The 18781-nt window shown below is 39.8% G+C and overlaps 2 protein-coding genes across 6 annotated transcripts in view; one reads left to right on the top strand and one right to left on the bottom strand.

Moving 5' to 3' along the window:
* Positions 1-346: 346 nt before the first annotated feature.
* LOC135491299 (UDP-xylose and UDP-N-acetylglucosamine transporter-like) lies at positions 347-6797 on the bottom strand. Of its 2 annotated transcripts, none has more exons than XM_064777070.1 (11): positions 6646-6797; positions 5952-6138; positions 4959-5072; positions 4506-4608; positions 4185-4234; positions 3790-3871; positions 3388-3469; positions 3019-3128; positions 2639-2714; positions 2264-2339; positions 347-2037 (listed from the first exon to the last, which is right to left on the bottom strand). In XM_064777070.1, the coding sequence occupies exons 2-11, from the start codon at positions 6026-6028 to the stop codon at positions 1791-1793; spliced, it is 1017 nt and encodes a 338-aa protein (XP_064633140.1). In that variant the 5' UTR covers positions 6029-6138; positions 6646-6797; the 3' UTR covers positions 347-1790. The 2 variants fall into 2 exon arrangements, with proteins under 2 accessions (XP_064633140.1, XP_064633141.1); XM_064777071.1 differs by having other exon boundaries at positions 5952-6049.
* Positions 6798-9490: 2693 nt separating this feature from the next.
* Positions 9491-18781, top strand: part of LOC135491747 (cyclin-dependent kinase 17-like) — a 45723-nt gene continuing 36432 nt past the window's right edge. For 2 of the 4 annotated variants that reach the window (XM_064777868.1, XM_064777865.1), the window contains exons 1-2: positions 9491-9579; positions 13015-13258. In XM_064777868.1, the coding sequence (XP_064633938.1) occupies positions 13120-13258 (139 nt within the window). In that variant the 5' untranslated portion in view covers positions 9491-9579; positions 13015-13119. Of the gene's footprint in view, positions 9580-13014; positions 13259-17186; positions 17567-18781 lie in introns of those variants that run through there. The other 2 variants (XM_064777866.1, XM_064777872.1) reach the window with 2 other exon arrangements.

Raw genomic sequence — 18781 nt, 5'->3', positions numbered from 1 at the left:
GGTGTGTCTCATTGGATATGCTAAGGCAGACATAATGGCAGATCAGTTTGGAGCTGGTCCTCGTTCACTCTTGAGTCTACATGCAAGGCTGGCCCAACCATCCAGTTAGAAGGAAGTTACATGTAGGTGGCTACACTATCCACCAGATGGCCATATCTCATCGCTGACGAAGTCCAGGGCGAGGCAATCGGAAAGAACCAATTGGCTAGTTTTCTCCTTTAGTTTTTCATTCAGCCTAACTGGGATCCTTACGTGGAAAGAACGTTTCAAATATTCCACATTTGGAACACTGGGATGAAGAAGCTCCATATATCATGCAGAGTAAATAACTACAACAGAATTGGCAGTAAAACTATATATTAATACTCCAATATTCTTATATGTACAATGTATGCAATAGAAAAAGACACCCAATACAATGTATTCATTCTGATTCGAACTGTACAAGATATATTCGAGACCGGACAGGGCGGAAATCCTTCTAAATTCTACCGGTTTACATGATTTCTTATCACCCATTCTAAAATGGGACTTCTATGTGCACTACCTGCATTGTCAGTCGGAGAAGAGATGTGTCAGTATGTTTGTACATGCGTACAATGTAGCACTTCAGATGAATCATCTGGGATAAACCACAAACACATACACGGACATACATCCTTAATGTACTTACTCACTTTGTTGGGGAAAGGAAATAAGAATGGTTACACAATATTCTTTACCCTGTACATGTATAATCATGACAATGGGTGATATGAACAAAGGCTAGCAAATGCTTTTACTTCAATTTTGTACAGAAAGGCCTAGTGTAAATGTACATGGAGTTGTAGATAAAAGCATTTGCTAGTCTTTATTCATATCACCCATTGTTACAGCGATTATCTTTTAGCAACCTCAAGTAACCTCCAATTTCAGGCAGGCTAGAGTAGGGTACCTTTGAATGGTTAATTGAAGATACAAATGTAATATGGGATTTCAAACGGTAATGCAAACCTTGGAAAGCACCCAATTCCTCTACAAAGACGGCACTAACTCCCCATTACATGTAAATCCAGCTGACAATCTCAATGTAGACAACAACAAAGTGAATATTTAATAAACTATTCATGATCAACAATATCTAAAAAAACAATAGTCACTATACATATAGCTACATGTATGTTGAAATAACATACATACTACTATAAACATGATAACAACATAAGCATTAGCTTAAGAAAAGGTCTTGCTAAACTGTACACTCCTAAAGCTGTTGGTAACACTATGGACAATGTGTAATTGATGCTAAATGATGCAGGAATGCACAATGATACAAAGTAACTTATGAAGGTTGTGAAATTTTGTGGTTAAGTGTACAATGTACACCAATCAAAAAGAATGCGGTTTGAATGAAACCAGGAGTACAGTTATTTCTACCTTGCCCAAGGGCTGGAAGTGGTAACACACACTCTTCCATGAGTATTGCTGAGTACCTACGGCACTAACTTCAGACCTCATCTCTTGAGTTGAACTTCTGCTCCACTGACCAGGGGAAACAGTCAAGAGTAATTTATATAGAATAGGGAAAAGTTCAACAACCTAAAGAGGTGTCAGACATTGTTTACCTTTAATGTCATAGTCAGCATTTTATTGCTTTTCGAAAACTGCAGTCACACGCTATTTCAATTTTGAGTGCAATTTGGAATTTCTGTTCTCTCAGAATGAATCAACAAGTGCACTGATTCAAACAGGAGCACTCTCAAATTGTCTTTTTAAGTACAATTTTTAACATAGGATGTTTGGTAATGCAATTATTCTCTCTTCTCAACAGACTTTGGTGGAAAGATGGCATCACGTGTCTTGGTAAACGCCTCTGTGAAGATGAGCGTACCGGAGAAGACCATCGCCGTCCCAATCCAGTGGTACAACGTGAACGGGTTCTTGAAGTAGAAAATTGAGAAGATGAGACTGATGAACTTTCTCAAGGTCACCACCAAGGTCACCGTCAAAGATGCACATTCCGTTGTCAAGATGAAGACGCCAGAGATACAAATATATCTGATTATCGTCAAGGAAACAATAAATATTAGTCAGATGTGAATGCAAATCTACCTGATCAGATATTCCACTAATAAACCCCCCTCAACTGATCTAATAGTGCATCAAAGAATGCTTACAGAATCAAGCAGACTACAGGTATTGGACCTGGATACAGTCTCTAATGAACTACTGACAATGCTTCGATCAATCTCCAGTCAATCTGATTGGTTTTCCAAAAGGATACTGTGTGATGACATTACCAAGCAGGTACATCCACATCTTCGGGAACTGAATTCCAATGATCGGGATGTCCATAGGTGCTGCAAAGAAAGAATAATGATGAATACAGTGGGTATGTGGTGTCACATCATTGAGGACGACCCTGTTTGATGTTACTGGTTAAGATTTGATGATGTACAACAAAAAAAGTTCTCTGTCAATTTCATCATTGATAATTGACAAGATTGAACATGTTCTGCAAACAAAATGAACACTGATAGGACTAATGTCAGCAAAGGTCAACCTCAAAATGGCCTAAAACGCAATGAGGTAACTCATAAAACTGCCAGGAAAAAATGTCCAGAAAACACAAGTACTCAGATCAAGGACGAATTCTTACCTGATTGAGAGAAAAGTACACAGTGGTTCCAGATATCACCGGCCAAGAATATGAAAAATGGCAGTGGCAATGCATGCTGAAAAAAAGACACATAAAAAAGACATTATATCACAGTGCTTTCACAGGCATCTTAGCTGGACGTCTTGAATGACCATTGTATGCCTTTTGTGATGGTTGTGATGCAAATTCTCAAATATTTTGAGAAACAGCTCACACACAGGATATATGGTTACAAGATACCATTTGATGTTGCTACTGACTGTAGCTGCTGATACTGCGCATCATGTCAGCTGCTGGGGAGGACGAGGTGGCTATGACACCAATGTCTAAACCCACGACTCTTGGATTATGAGTTGGAGGCCATCGTGCTCAGTACTCACATTGTAAAACAATGCCTCCTTTGGGTGCTTTCCAAACCTGGCGTAGATCTGTTCCTGGAAGATCCCCATCCTCGCAGACATGAACAAGGCAAACAGCAGCATAGCGATACCTGGTAAAGAAAGGAAACACTAAGATCGGGACAAGATTTGAACACTCTGAATACAACTCAATGAGAGTCTCACATTATCTTCGGGACAAATACATGGATATGATAACAACACATGGCCCAAACTGTTTTTCGATAACTGGCTACATCAGATGTTTTTCTTGATAAGTGTGTCATAATGGTTGTTTTGCTCTTCACCCAAACACCTAGAGTCCCCTAGCAGCTGAATTTGCCACCTTACAGTAAAAATTTCTATACATACCAACACACCACCTCAGGTACTCATGAAGCAGATCTTCTTCAGACGGTGGACCTTCATCAACACCTGCTTTCCTGTGTCCTTTCTGGAATCAGAATGATTGATTTATAAAAATAACGGTACATGGTGCAATAAAAAATAACAGATGATGCAGACAACATGAGAAATGGTCCCCTAAACAAAAGTACCCTACGATAAGAGGAATATGCCAGGGCATAAGGTCAGAGGACAAGAGGTCCTTCAATATGATGTCCTAAGGACAAAATGTTTTAGGTCAGTTAACTCAAGACTAAAGGTGATTCAAACAAAAAGTCTGGATGATGTTTTTTTCTCTCAGAAATTCAGTGATTTTACTAGGGCCAATTATGATACAAGAGCTACTCTCTGATCTGCTCATATACCTACCACATCTTGAGACGAGACGATTGTACAAATAGCTATGCCAATACTGATCATGAGGACAGACAAATACTTGGAGATCTTATACCTGAAAATGGAGAGTTTGTCAATACAAAAGTGCCAGCACGAGAAACCATCACCATTTACTCAAGAGACTACCATGAGTTTCCATCATCAAACACTCTTTTTCGCCTTGTGTCAAATGAAGTCCTTACTTCTTTGGACAAGACGAATTAGTCCGAAGCACCCAGATCGACCTTTGTCCTTGACAATTTTCTCTGATACTCGATGCCACGTCCTTTACACCAGACTTTAACCAGAGTTAGTCTTCTTTGAAGACTTTGAGAGCAGGACAGTCATCCTATGAACCTGATGCAAATATTACTATTGTTACCACCTACTCCTTTTTAAGTATAATCACTCCAAGAATGAGATTGGCCATCAGACTTCCCTGCAAGTACAAGAAGAGTCATTTTAGAAATTTGTGCTAAAATTTCGGACATGATCCAGCCTGGCTTTTTCTTACAAATACATCTGCAGTTTCTCTCCATGACAACACACAGACACTGGATACAGTGCAGCTTAAATTGTTTAAACCACCTGTACCAGGGGAAAGGGATGTACTGGGTACGTTGACATACACCTGGCACACAAGCTTATTCCAAACAATCAGTCAAAATCTGATCAGTCGAAAAAGAAGACCTCCCACACGGGGTACGTACCGCCCTGAATATCATGTGTAGTGGCATCGAGATGTTGAAGTTGAGCGCATAGTTGTTTACCACTTGTACAACAAAGAATATCGCAACCATCGTTAAATAATTCCTGAAAATAGAAATATGCATGACATTTAGAAATACTTATAGTTGACGCTTCATTCATTCACAAGTAATGAAGTTTAAAAACTACAATACAGACAAGCACAGGGTGGTTCTTTCAAACAACTGTAACTTTACTCCAAACTTTCATTCTGATAATTCAAAACCCTGGAGCAAAAACTGCAAAGATTTGAATTGAGAAAGCTTGGTTTCATTTTCTTGCAGAAAGATTCTCCATCCACCAGCAAAGATGCTTCCAGTCTCTGGGTGCATGGAGGATCTATGGTTATAAGTTATTTGTTGGGCATCCTGTATTTTACGGTTTTATTTATACATACATGCAAGTAGGTTACTTACTTAAATGGTATATTTCTTTCTACAGTAAAAAATTTGGTGGTGAACAAAAGACCCTCCGACGCAATGAAGAGAAACTGCATGAAGGTAACAATGTTACCGCTGCTGGGAATTTCCCTGAAAAGATGATGCAAATAGTTAATTGTATGAATAGCTGAGCATCTTTCACATGGAAGGATACCTGGGCATGAAAACAAATGTTATCTTTAACAGCAAGGAGTTCTGATTTGGAAATGACAAAATTGGGAACAAAAATCAGTGTCCTTTAGAGCATGTCCTACTAATGGAGGTGTCTGCTAAGGGAGGTTCCACCGCATATCAATACAATTAATAAGAAAATGCAAGTCATGGTATTGATTCCAATGACCTAGAAATGGACCAAATGAAAGGTAAGTAGTACACAAAACATCATGTGTACTTTTGGGTAAAAAATTAGTGCATTGTATGTACTAAGAGGCTTGGTTATTGACATGACCCAGAAACCAAGTGAAGGATCAATATATTGCCTGCATGGATTTCAAATGGAAATTTGTGATGTTTAATCAACATGAATAAAATCTCACTACAGCTGGATCATCCTTGGATCCTAATCTCATTTTATTTTCAAATCTGCATCAGTTTATGCATCATGATCAGATAAGAGACACTAACACAACATGTACATGTACGTGTAGTATGATCATGTACAGCAGCTTAAAAAGTATGACACAGTTCATGAAACTTCTTAGGCCACTTCATCATGGCTGAAGATTGTTCTGCTACATACAGGCCCTACACATATCCATGGGTATCAACAACACTTGTGTTGTACTAGTAGTTGCACTTATCTTAGAGTAACTATAGACTGAGCACTTGTACACATGTTACACTCACTCCTCAATGCCTACTACACTATACAGTAGGCCTATACTTGGCCTAGCCTAAATTTGATTTTGTCTGACTGCAGGACTCGGATTCACTATTTTGAATTAAAGCTTTTAAAAATTTTAAACCTACTTGATAAGAAGCTCAAGGAAGAAAACATTGCTGCAGCACCCAATCATCACAAGGGCAATCCCGATTCCTGGATGCATTTTGGTGAACTTGATGGAAAACTGGAGAGAAATTTAGAAAAGCACCACACACACCAGGCAGTCAATGTAAGGCCAAGGGAATGATTAATCCGGTTTACCGTCCGAGAGATCTAAAAAGATGATGAGGCTTTTTTTCATTTTTCATTATTCATTAATTATCAGTTTACAGCCTGATTTTGCTGGTCAACACGTGATTCTACAAGTTCCAGTAAATGAAAAACAGATCAGTCATCAACATGAGGCATTGAAAAAAATGTGAAGACCCTACCCCATCAAGTTTTTATTGTGTTTTTCAATCAGTTTGGGTAGGCCTACAGATGAACCACTGGAAAGATTGTTTGCTAAGGGCAACAATTAAAAAAAAATTGTAGTACGCTCTGAACCCGTGGCCATAGGTGGTGGACGGTAAACCGGATTAAAATTCCCATGGCCTTAGGTGGATTACTACAGAGTATAATTACAATGTTATTACAGTATATGACATAATGTGTACATCATGTACAAATTTAAAATAATTAAAACCACATGGACTTGTTGAAGGACGGTCAAGCTCAGGAAACACTGTGAAAAATCTAGTTCTACAATTCCCCTAGTGACGAAACAGACCAAAAACATACTTAATCACATCGATGATAGCTTCTTCTGATCTAACTTGGGACCCCCATCAACATTGAAAACTTTGGCAAGTAAACTTGTCAGCTATCAGTGGAATAGTAATCTTTTAGTATCAAAAATGAAACTCTCCTCAATAAACTCACTACAACGTGTACAAAATATGCGAAGAAGTAAACAGTGTCAATATTTTCCACATTTGCCGGGACTACTAGTTATCATCCTTACTAATAGGTGGCGATATAGACAATTACGTAGCTGAAATGTAGCGAGGTCAACCCATGGGAGTAATGTCGCGAGAATTTTTAGAAGCAGGTACCTGGAGTGCGGGGACCTCACATTTTGGGAAATCTCACATATAGGGAACTCACGATCAGGGAAGTCATTTCAGTGCATCCAGGCGGCGGTGTACACTTACTCGTACCGGCGTGTCCTTCAGAAATGACTTCTGTCAATGGGACACTACGTTTGCATCTCATCAAGGGGGGGGGGCAACGCTGCTGGGGTCTTGATCATGAACATCGGAGAGTTTTTTTGTTGTAGCCTGACTATCATTGTGACAATTAGGTTACAACCTGGTCTACCTGAGGACGTGACCACAGAGAAGACAGTTCACAGCCTTGCTGCCACAGAGACAATGTTGACACCTGGCCTGACTGAAAGTAGACATCCCGATTATTTTTAATTTTAAGTAATCGCGTAGTTCTATCTCTTAGCTCAGATCGCGGCACCTGGTAGACAAGACAAGACATCAGAGCGAAAGTGAATGAATACGAGGACATTTCTGTTTTCCACCACAACGGGCCTGTTTATTTTACCGTCGCTCTATATTGTTACCCGCAGAAATGACTTTCGGTCAATGAGACAGTATAGTGCACCATATGCCTATCTCTTCTGGATGTGTCCTCCCCTTCATAGCTCCCCATGTTGCCAGAGAGTGTACCGAGTCTTTGCTGGATGTGCCATGCCCCTTCACTATGCGTACTCTGTCCGTTCTAGAGGAAAGGGTGGACCTTGTCTCCACCCTTAGGAAAAATGTGTCTCATTTTCACATGATCATTTTCATTGATACCTATCATTTTCATAAAGGGATTGCATAAAATCAGAACATCAGACCTGAAGAGACAGCAGATACTGCAACAACATACCATAACATGCTGCCACAACCAGACCTGATATTGGCCTCTATTCATGATTCAAGCTCTACTCTCTGGGAATATCGTAGGTCCGAGCTGCAGCTATACAGCGGGCGGACAAACATTCATAGTTTGCCATCCCTGCCAGTTAGGTACCCATTTACTTCTGGGTGGAGAGAAGCAAGTAGGGTAAAGTGCCTTGCTCAATGACACAACGACGAAACACCACGGTGGCCATTCGAACTCACGACCTCCCGTGAGAACCTCTTGATTATGAGCCCGGTGCTCCAACCACTACGCCACTGATCTTCCATATGGGAAGGCCGAGTGCCCTTAGGCCATGAAAGTGATTAATCTGGTTTACCGTCCGAGAGATTTAAAAAGATAATGAGGCTTTTTTCATTTTTCATTATTCAGTATCAGTTTACAGCCTGATTTTACTGGTGAACATCAAGCAGTCAAGGTGAACATGTTATTATGCAAGTTCCAGTATATGGAAATCGGGTCAGTCATCAACATGAGGCATTGAAAAAATGTCATTATTCAAAAATAATGAAAAAAATTGAAGTACACTCTGAACCCATGCGGGAGGTTGATAGTAAACCGAATTAATCATTCCCATGGCCTTATATTGATATCCAATCCGCGACAAAATCCGCGATAGCAGGTCACGTGATGTAAATAAACGCACGTGGTCCACACTTTCCCGGAATTTCATGCGTATACATGAATATCATACATCCATACATTCATGCATTGCAGAAAAAGCCTAGGAAAGCACATCTACTTTGACACTTGTACTTTCCGGGGTATGGCAAGCCAAAGCGGAATTTATTCAAGACCGTGGAATTACTATTCAAGAAGTTAAATATATGTTCAAGACCAAAATATGTTCAATCCTGAATCAAATATTGTCAACCTTGAATCAAATATTGTCAACCTTGAACAAAATATTTTCAAACTTGAACAAAATATATTCAACCTTAAACAAAACATATTCAACCTTGAACAAAATATATTCAAGACTCACGTGACCATATTCAAGACGCACGTGACCACAAAAATTGATGACGTAGTTGCTCATGTTTTGATGCTTTACGGACTTTCCCGAACCCGCGTCCGGACTTTCCCGAACCCATGGTACTTGTGTTGCGTTTCGGAGCTCGAATTGTTCGCACGAGGTTTTGACACATGGTTGTACACGTACCTAGCCGCCTACACCTGACATGTACTGTAATCCTACACATCATGACATGGATGCCGAGTGAATGTCAGAGTCGATACATGTTTCACAGACATATCAGGCAAATTATAGGTTCAAAATGCGCAATGCCTGTCGTGAAACAGAACGCATCGGAAGTACCACAGATTCTACGCTCTACGTCATCAATTTTGTGGTCACGTGCGTCTTGAATATGGTCACGTGAGTCTTGAATATATTTTGTTCAAGGTTGAATATATTTTGTTCAAGGTTGGACATATTTTATTCAAGGTTGAACATATTTTATTCAAGGTTGAAAACATTTGATTCAAGGTTGAACATATTTTAGTCTTGAACATATATTTCCTTCTAGAACTTATATTTAACTTCTTGAATGGTAATTCTAAAGTCTTGAATAAATTCCGCTTTGGCTTGCCATACCGGGGGTACTTTCTCAATCCCAACAAAAAAGTCCCCGGAAGTGAAACAACTTCGGTTTGGTGCGAAACGATTGGGGGCGAAAAGGTTAGGAAGCGAAACAACCGCGGTTCGCTATAAGCCCGCTTTGAATTGTGGGTAAACAGAGATAAAGAAATATTTTGGTAAGTTCTCAATTTGCCGACTTGTGAAACCACAAAAAATGCGATTTATCAGTGTAAATAAGTTCTGATGTCATCGAAATACTCACCTTCAATGACGTTTTGATCTATTGAATGTCTCCATGACTTATCATTTTGTACTTATGGTGCAGAGAATCTGTTGGAATACAGCATATTTTTATTTTTGTTTGTTTTGTTCATCCATGATCCATCATTCCATGCATCTTCATCTTTGCATGTCATGTTCATGAGATGTTGTTCTTTGTTCATATTCCGGCCTGTCAGCTGTAGTGGTACAGGTACGAAGGTAGTATAACCAGGCAAAGGTAGAGACAAAACTCTGTTGGCCTTCATGTTTGGTGATGACGCCATTGTGACCGCCCAATGACTACAGTACTATCGAAGTCATACCCAGCAGTGGACAGGGCTAGTCACTCAAATAGACCCTTCCACCAGGCGGAGGAAACCACCGGCCCAAACAAACCTAATTTAGGCACAACGAACAAAAGATCATGCGGTGTGCAACCATGCGATCTTTTTTTTGCTGCTTGTTTGTTGTGGCCAGCAGTGGCTTCCTCTACTGATACTCTGCCTGGTGTGAGGTCTTCTAGTCCATACTCAAAATAGTGCAGCAATGCCAACAACACCATCGCAACATCCTCTTCATGTTGATGATTGATGATTTTGTCAGTGAAGTCATTTTGCTTCTTACTGACATTGGCAAACGTTGATGGCATCCGAACGAAAAGTGTGTTGTGTTGACAGTGGACGTATTGCCACATTGTCATTGTCGGATTATTGCCAAAATTTGTTCTGGAAATAATGTAATGATGTAATTGACAATGGTACGCACGACATGGGGACAATAGATGTCCTTTTGCAAGTCCGAAGAAGCCGTTGAAGGACACTGTAATGATGCCATACTTCAAAGACTCTGCCAAAAAATTGTAAAAGGAATAATTAAATCAAACTGCTGACAAGAAGAGCAATTTACTGATGCATACATGTACTTGTAGTGATGCCATCCGCTGAGCATACTATTCACAATACCAAGAATCAATAAAAGACCATTATTAATTCTTGATGATACAATGTGTTTTGAATGATTCGTCGCAGACTACCAATTTTCACCAATTCAAAATCTGAAGATGGTTTCACCAATTTTACTTGGGTAAATGGCGTACATGTTGCGTGGGATTGTCACTTTGTCGTTGGTTACCATGGTGACATCATTTATTTCAGCATCTATATTGGTGAGGGAGGGTAGCTCATAAATTCACATTGGTTGCTATGGAGTAGTTGGGGGATGAAATGATTATTTTTATTCTAAGTTCATTGACTTGAACTGACATGGGTAATTTCATTTGGCTTGAGATAGGTGTGCTTTATACATTTTGTTAAGGGGGGGGGGAGGTCACAGTGTAATACTAATATGCGTGTTATTGATATTTGACGTATCATGATATTGTTTTATGTTAGACTATAGAGATTGTTTTTTTCAGTTTATCAGTAGGGAGGAAAGAGCAAGGGCTAAAACATTGTCTTAGGGCCCCTTATCTGAACATTGAGTGTCATACACTGTGCTAGACATTTGGTGAACACGGAGACTAAACTAAACATCATCAAGAATATTCCACGCCTTGCCACTATACTTTCTAGCAGAAGAAACTTCAAGTTCAAAGAAGGCCTTCAGGCTTCACAAACATGACATATAGGTCGTTCCAATTATTATTTTAGTATTGCATTGAGGGGTGCCTAGACATTGAAATCTTAGCCAGGCAAAGTATCGAATCATATGGACATGCTTTGTTTGCCAACAAGGAAAGTAAGAGACCAAGTAGGTCAAGCATATAGGGCGTTTGTATTGACATTGTGTTGTCTGTACAACATTTTAAAATGGTGAAAGTTAGCACACCTTCTCCAAGTTTGAGATTAGTCAGACCCCCTCCCCAACCGTTTCCAACAATGTACAAATGTACTACAATGTGACATGATAATGATTACACCACAAGGTGTCAGGTGCTGGCTATTTTTATATCAATAAGTCTAACCGATCCTTATTTTCCCGCCCATTAGTCTCTTCATTACTGTGCCTGTCCATTGTATCCATCGATCATATATCGTCATTGTCAGCTGCCAATGAAGTTGGATGGCTTCTCGAGTGGTTGAGTGAATGGTGGTGGACATTCTGCTAATGCTACCTCATCCTCAGCTGCCATGGAAGTTCGGGGATGGCTGTCGTTTGCCATCATTTTCTAAATGCCAAATCACTAAAGGCAGTGTGATGTGACCAGTGTTCTTGGAACCCAAGGGCAATGCATAGCTAGCCTATGAATCCTGGTCAGATCCTGGCATGCTGCTCTTCTCACATCATGTATCTGTCATTTTACAACATCATTGGCTGCTCTTTGATCCAAGATTGTCTCAGTTGCAACATACATGACTCTGGCAAAATGACAAGACTTGGTTAGGTCATGTTCAATGTGAAGCAAATTATAAAATCCGTGCTCATGCTATTAACCCTCGGGCAGAGAGTCAAAATATCAAACGTGGTGCTTTGAGCTTTGTTGTTCTGATCTGCATTAACGTGGCTGTCGACGAAAAAGCCCAGGATCAATACCGTGTAAATTGAAAGTTTTACCAATACGAAGTCTGATGGGAGTGCTTTTTCCCATCACAATGTGAAACCACCCACAACCAGTCGAGGGGGGTTGATGAATGCAGCAAGGGCTGATCAGCAGATGTTTGCGGCTAGTTACCATGGTAGCGATAGAAGCAACACTGACACTTTTCCTTAGGCGCTGTTTGGAGACTGATCCCTTGCTGGAGCATGTAACCTCTGCTGTCATGTGCATTTTATGTGAGTGGGCGGAGGCCTCTTCTTGAACATAAAGATGCATACATAGATATGGTTTCAATTCGTTCCCACAATATGTAAAATTTACACAGTGAACGGTAGACAGAAATCCATTCCAAATCCAGTTCAAAAGCCATGCTTATTGCAAGGAAATATGATAAATTTGATTATTGCAAATTTTGCCATGGTTACAGTGCCGGTACCATAATGCTGTGCAGTTGTTTGCCATCTACATATCAAAATATCATGACTATTATGACCTGAGTGATTTCAAATAAAAAACCTAATGGTTTCCATGAATTCCTGTGTTCTCGGCCAAATCTAACAACACTCGGGCAGAGGGTTGAATCGAATGTTTGTTATCATTTTTGGTACATGTATGTCCGACCTTCGGCCTTTGGCTGCGTATTGGAACGTCTCCATACTGCATTACAAATATGAATATGCGTATGTCAATATCACGAATAAATGAAATATGAATGAAAAAGTCTGTTTTGAAAATACATTACGACTGAAAGTAAATTTAAAGAATACATGTACTTGGAATATATCTGATGAAGTGTGTTCATTTGTCTTTGCAGGTGTGCCTCCATTGTAACATCATGATTGACCTCTAACCTTTGGATACATTTTGGGACATACTGGTGTCGACCGATTGCAAGGCGCATTCAAAAGACGCTTGCAAAATGATTAAAAAGTTCAAACGACGTCTGTCTCTGACTCTCCAGAATAAACGTGGAGTTACAGAACTTGCGGAATTAGCTGAACATCTGACGGTCGAGGACACAAATTCCAATGGTGACGTTCGTGAAAATGGAAATCCTGGTAAGTTCTCTTTGAGTCAAGCCAGTTTCGAAATAAGTATGATCGCCAACCCTGGTGTCTAGATATGATGTGTCATCTGACGTCATATTGCCTGCCATTCAATGTGATATAAAAATATTTGTCATGTATTAATTTCCTGTCGTTCACTTCGCTGTTGCGTAGTCTCTTTATTTTCCTCGTAATCTTCCCAAATCGAATTCAGACTTTTCCTTCCTGGTATATTTGATTTGAAAATATTTGCTTGAATTTGTGATGACCGACTATGTGAGAAATCAATATCAATTCATATGAATGAAAGCGTAATATAGAAAAGATGTCAAAGTATGGCATGGCTGTGCAGTTGACTACCTGGTTTGGGGCTAAATTATGCATACAGGACACAGCATCATGCATCAAATTTGAAGTAGGGGCTGTCTGGTTTGCGCGCTCGAGGTTTTGAAATAATGGAATTTTGAAATGATGTATGAATTTTCCATACATTTCAACTAAGGATGGATGCGCTCAGCTGGAGACTTCATGGTAGTGTCTGTCTTGTGTTGTGATCTTCAGGTATTCCCTGCACCTACATTTATCAGAAAGTTTCCTTCAGTGTTGACTTATAAGAGTGTTTCTTTGACTTACATGTAAATGTACAGCAATTTGTGATGCCATGCAGGGTTGTGTGTTGTAAAGTAGGCCTACGTGTATTGCGCATATTCTTGGCCTACTTCATACTCATAGTAATCAATTATGGCAGTGCCAATCAACATCTGGTTAGAGTGGCAAGGTAAAAAAAAGTTTGATTGATTGATAAACGCAAGAATTTGTATAACAATTGTTTTTGTCAAATGAGAATATGTATACATGTATATGGTCTTGCTCACTGATTGTCATGCCAGCTTTATAGTATGATTGAAGCTCAATTGAACTGTTTTTCGTGGCTGTGCCTGCCATTTGCTGATCCTAAATGTAATGAATCCCTTGAACATCCTTCTGTCAGAATCACAGAGTCAGGTCGACCTACTTTTGTAGGGTGACCTATTTGTCCTGTAACGTATTAATGCAAAATTGTCAAATTGTACAGAAAAAAAAGAGAATGAGACTCCTGAGTTGGAGCCCTCATGACTTACATGAGCTACACTGTGTATGAATTCGCAACTCTGAACTTCATCTGACCCTTTATTGACTTGTCATCATACACACAATATTGACCTTTGACCTATGATACATGTATCTGATGTCCTGTTATATTACTTGGCATGACTCGACAGCAACATCAAATTGATTGCATTGAGGAGATCTATAGTAACCAATTGAATTAGTGCTGATCTTGATCACAAAACACCGGGATCTGCAAATTCGAAGGGGAACATGTATAACTCGGTATTTATGTGTTGTTTTGGGGTTTGAAGGGTACCCCACCCAGTGATCCTCGGTAATGATGGGTTGGGATAAAAGTGCCTTGCTGGCCGCTTAACGATACATTAGTTTTTGTGTTCTAATGTGTTCCGTGACCTGCTGCATGAAATCAACAACATTGTTTTCACTTTTCATCAGATGCTCTCAAGGGAAAAACAACTGTTTGTGATATTGATTGTCACCACACCGATACAACTCGTCATGTATACATAGAACACAGAACTGACATGGCCATTTTCCAATAGTAATGTTGCCAAGCGTGTTTCTAAACATGTTCTTGCTAATAGCCAATGGCCAGGTAATAATTGGCGTACACGTATCTTGGGTGTTGATGAGCAAAAAGGTCATGTTGCTGGTCTTCTGCCCTACCAAATGGCGTGTTATAACCTGCGGAAGAGTAGTCATGGTAATATGTCCTCATTGCATGTCGACAGAGAACGGATAATTATCATTAAATGTGAACTCACTATAAAGTCGTTCATCTTTCTGTCAAATTGCCGCACATGGTCCTCACCTAACTTGCACGTCGGAATCCCCAAGTTGAGAACTGTCGCGCTGGGACCGAATGTGCGACAACTCAGGAAGATAATCACTGCTATTTTTGAATCATCACGCACGGAGCTGAACCAAATTGCCATTTGCCAGAAATAGCCACATCGGAGGACATGACATTTTCGTGCAATTTTCTTGGTTGTCGGTCTCAGGATGTAGCATTGCCTGGCTAAAATTACCCTCTTGGTACACTGCTTAGCCGATTATGGCTGAATGGTGAATTGCGCCAATCCACGGCAGTTATAGGTTAAAGTTCAGCCTCAGGTATTGGCTGTTTTTTCAAAGTATTATTGATTTGTACTGGTGGTGAAACAAGGAGGACTGGTTTTATTATTTCGAAATAACATCAGGCACCAACTTGGGTAGTTGGTTGTATTTGTTGAGAAATCAATCAAAAAGGTTACTGGAAGTAGAAGACTCGCACGCCATTAGCGTTTTCCACAACCTTTGCTTGTCATGAAAACCCCCACGTTCCCACTCTCTTAATGGAACCCCTCCCTCACTTTAGTGATCTTTTGTTCTCAGAATAGCCAAGTTCTAAGACACGGTTGCCGTGACAACGTTAGATGTGTGATGTTTCCCTATATGGCTCCATTGATTAGTGGGTATAAATAGTGCAAAGTATATATGTGACTTCACAAAGCAGTTTAAAATAGTTTATAAGTATCAGTATTCTATTAATAAGGTTAAGATCACATGATTTGATCGATTTTTTTTATACCTGGGCTTACGTTATTGGATGATTGATTTCTAATCAATGCGTAACTTTATAGCTTCTTGCTTTGCGAAGCTGTTTTTAGACGTGCTCATTACGCTAATAGTTCAAGATGGTGATGTTGCCGTTGGATGTGATAAAAAAAGTTAAAGTTGCTTCGTGGTCTTTTGGGTGAAAAAAAGGTTCCTTCTGGATTTCGGTAACACAGCTCAAGGCAGCATTCTTGTCTCTCTATCTCAGCCAGAGATGTAGCTTTGGAGTGCTGCAGATATGCGAAAGACGTCTCTCTTGATATTCTTGTTCTTCCCAGCTTCTTGACAAGATTATGGCCCAATCTTTTCATTTGTCTTAGAGTGTCCAGTGTTGTCTTTGGTCTCGATCTTGGTTGAATTCTGAAATTCAGGATGTTTGATTGTTCTATTACACGGTAAGTGTTCAATGGAATGGAATACACTGATTTCCAGAGCCTGAAGTCAGAGAATAGACATTGTAGAACAGGCAGTATTGGCAGTCTATGTTTGGTGGTATTGCTCTACAATGGTAGGTAAGGTTTATTGGAAAAGTTACTGAATCTGAAACTGTTGGAGGCGTTGCCATGAAGTAAGAAGTTGACTGAGGTATCATGTTGGTTACAAGAGCTCGGCTGAGCACTGTTGGTGTCTCTCACATTCACCAACAGGTTTGTTTAGGGTGTGACCTCTGCTCTTTAGCAAATATATATCTAAGAAGGGAGGTGTCATGTTTGTCCTTCAATATTCTATTAATAATCATCTTTAATTAGTAACCATCTTAATTACAAAGGGTGGAGCCTTTAATACTTGTTTTAATCACTCACATGCTGTGCAGAATTTGCTCGAGTGTCGCTTCATTTCAGCGTCTGCATAGTTGACACCTGGGTGTTTCCTCGAAGCTGTAAGGTTGCTGGTATGCTCTGAAAACTGAGCGAAGGTTGTTGAGTCCTGTTGGTGATATGTCGCTAAGATCTCGTGTCCATAGTGAAAAACACCTTCATGGTTTCTTGGTTGTGGGTGGTGGCATGTTGTGAAAAGGTCGACTGGCGAGTTCTGTGTGTGATCATGCTATAGCCAAGGTCTGGTGGATCTCCAGTGCGTTATTTGTCTCTTTGACTCTTCCCATTTGGTCTGTGACTTTAGGATCAGGATTTAGAACCTTCTCTGCCACTCCAGCACCTGAGCAGACTGAGTGATTCATCTTATCGAGAGGTATTCTGATTGACATTATCTGGATTGTGAGGGACTGATGGACAAACTTCCCATTGTTAATATTGATCAAGTGTGCAAGGAAAAGATTCAGAACTTCTTTGGAGTCGACATTTTTCTACTGCAGTGAACATATCTGCTGTCAAACTTCAAAGTTACGCAGTCTTACCTTTTACCGGCCTATGAATTCTTCTGGACTAAAAGGATCTCAGTGATATCCTGCTGTGTTGAACAAGAGCGTATGTAAGGACGTACTGAGGCAAATATTCTCAACTGTAAACTGGACCCAAGAACTGTAGACTTGTTGAAATATTTATCTGTAAAGAAGGGACTAGATTTGTACGATCATGAATGGTGTGACATTCACTGTGCTGGAGGAGGTCACTCACAAAATGGTCTATTTGACGGTTCCTGACAGGAATGGTAAGTTAAATTGATGCTTTGTGCTAGTTGTTAGTGAAGTCTGTTCTCGTGACGCAATCAAATGTTTGGTTGGATATGGATCATCACAACCTTATTTGCTGTCCTCGTCTCCTTTGGTTGGCAGTGTTAAACCATTTATTATGGACAGTATTTCGGTCTGGCGTGTCCCCATCTTGCAGGCAATACGTCGAATCTAGAGAGATAATTTTGATTGAGCCTTGTGTATCATGATGCCAACCCTGCATCTGGTTGTCACTCAAAACATTTGATTCCTTTGATTAGACCAGTGACCAGTGACATTTAAACTGTTTCATAAAATTCTAAAAAAAGACATTTGCACCAATATCAAGGGCTACAAATCTACAATCAAACTATAAATACCTTCTGTGGTCTATTTTAGCAAGCGTCGGTGTAAATCTGTCCTATCGATCAATGTTTATTGATATGAATATGAAGTCATCAAATTGTCTGCATTGCGTCGCCAATAAACATGGGTGTAACGTAATGAAAGCTGTTTCAGCCTTGCTAACGTAGGAACTGCGCAGTGTTTGTTGCGCAAATTGATGATTTGATTCTATTACTCAAATCTTGGTATGCTAACTTGAAATCTGAAGATAATCTGTTTCCATTGCGAGCAAAATGAGCAAACCATGAAATTTCATGTTGCTATAAAAGCTGGCAAATTTGCTCATTTTCATGATTTGATGAATTCTCAAAGTCAAGTAACACTTAATCTTTTAGAAATCTGCCAACTCCCGCTTTGATTGCAAAGTGGTACCAACCCAGAAGTAAAAATATAATATTCTGTCACATGTGCATGTACAAGAATCATACATGTAATTGCACAAGAACACATGCATCTTGGCCAAGTACTTCAATTGATGTATGCATGCCAGTAACACAAATCTACATGCAATTACTCATACATGATAACCATCTATTGACTGAAATATACCCGATTCCTTTCACTTCTGGTAATTGCAAAAATGGTGGATTCAACTCGGCCATGATTTGCGTTTTTTTCTGAGAAAATTCAAACATGATAAAGTGTTCTGATGGAGGCACAGATTCAGGATTCAAGGAAAGAAGTCCTTCACTCTCAAAATTCTGGTCAATTTCAAAGTTTTTTTCTCAAGAAACTTGGAATCTACACTATCTCCCCAGTCTCATGCTCTGACCCAAATATTGATCCAAGGAAGATTTATCAGAAATCTT

Source organism: Lineus longissimus, chromosome 7 (genome assembly GCF_910592395.1).
Source record: "Lineus longissimus chromosome 7, tnLinLong1.2, whole genome shotgun sequence".
Taxonomy (NCBI): Eukaryota; Metazoa; Nemertea; class Pilidiophora; order Heteronemertea; family Lineidae; genus Lineus; species Lineus longissimus.
This window is presented reverse-complemented; position numbering and strand designations above follow the sequence as displayed.

Coding starts and splice junctions, on each gene's coding strand:
- LOC135491299 (XM_064777070.1), bottom strand. CDS start 6,028: ATGCATCCAGGAATCGGGATTGCCCTTGTGATGATTGGGTGCTGCAGC. Junction 3,129..3,387: donor GTACCTGAGGTGGTGTGTTG/GTATGTATAGAA, acceptor TTTCTTTACCAG/GTATCGCTATGCTGCTGTTT. Junction 2,038..2,263: donor CTTGGTAATGTCATCACACA/GTATCCTTTTGG, acceptor GACGATAATCAG/ATATATTTGTATCTCTGGCG.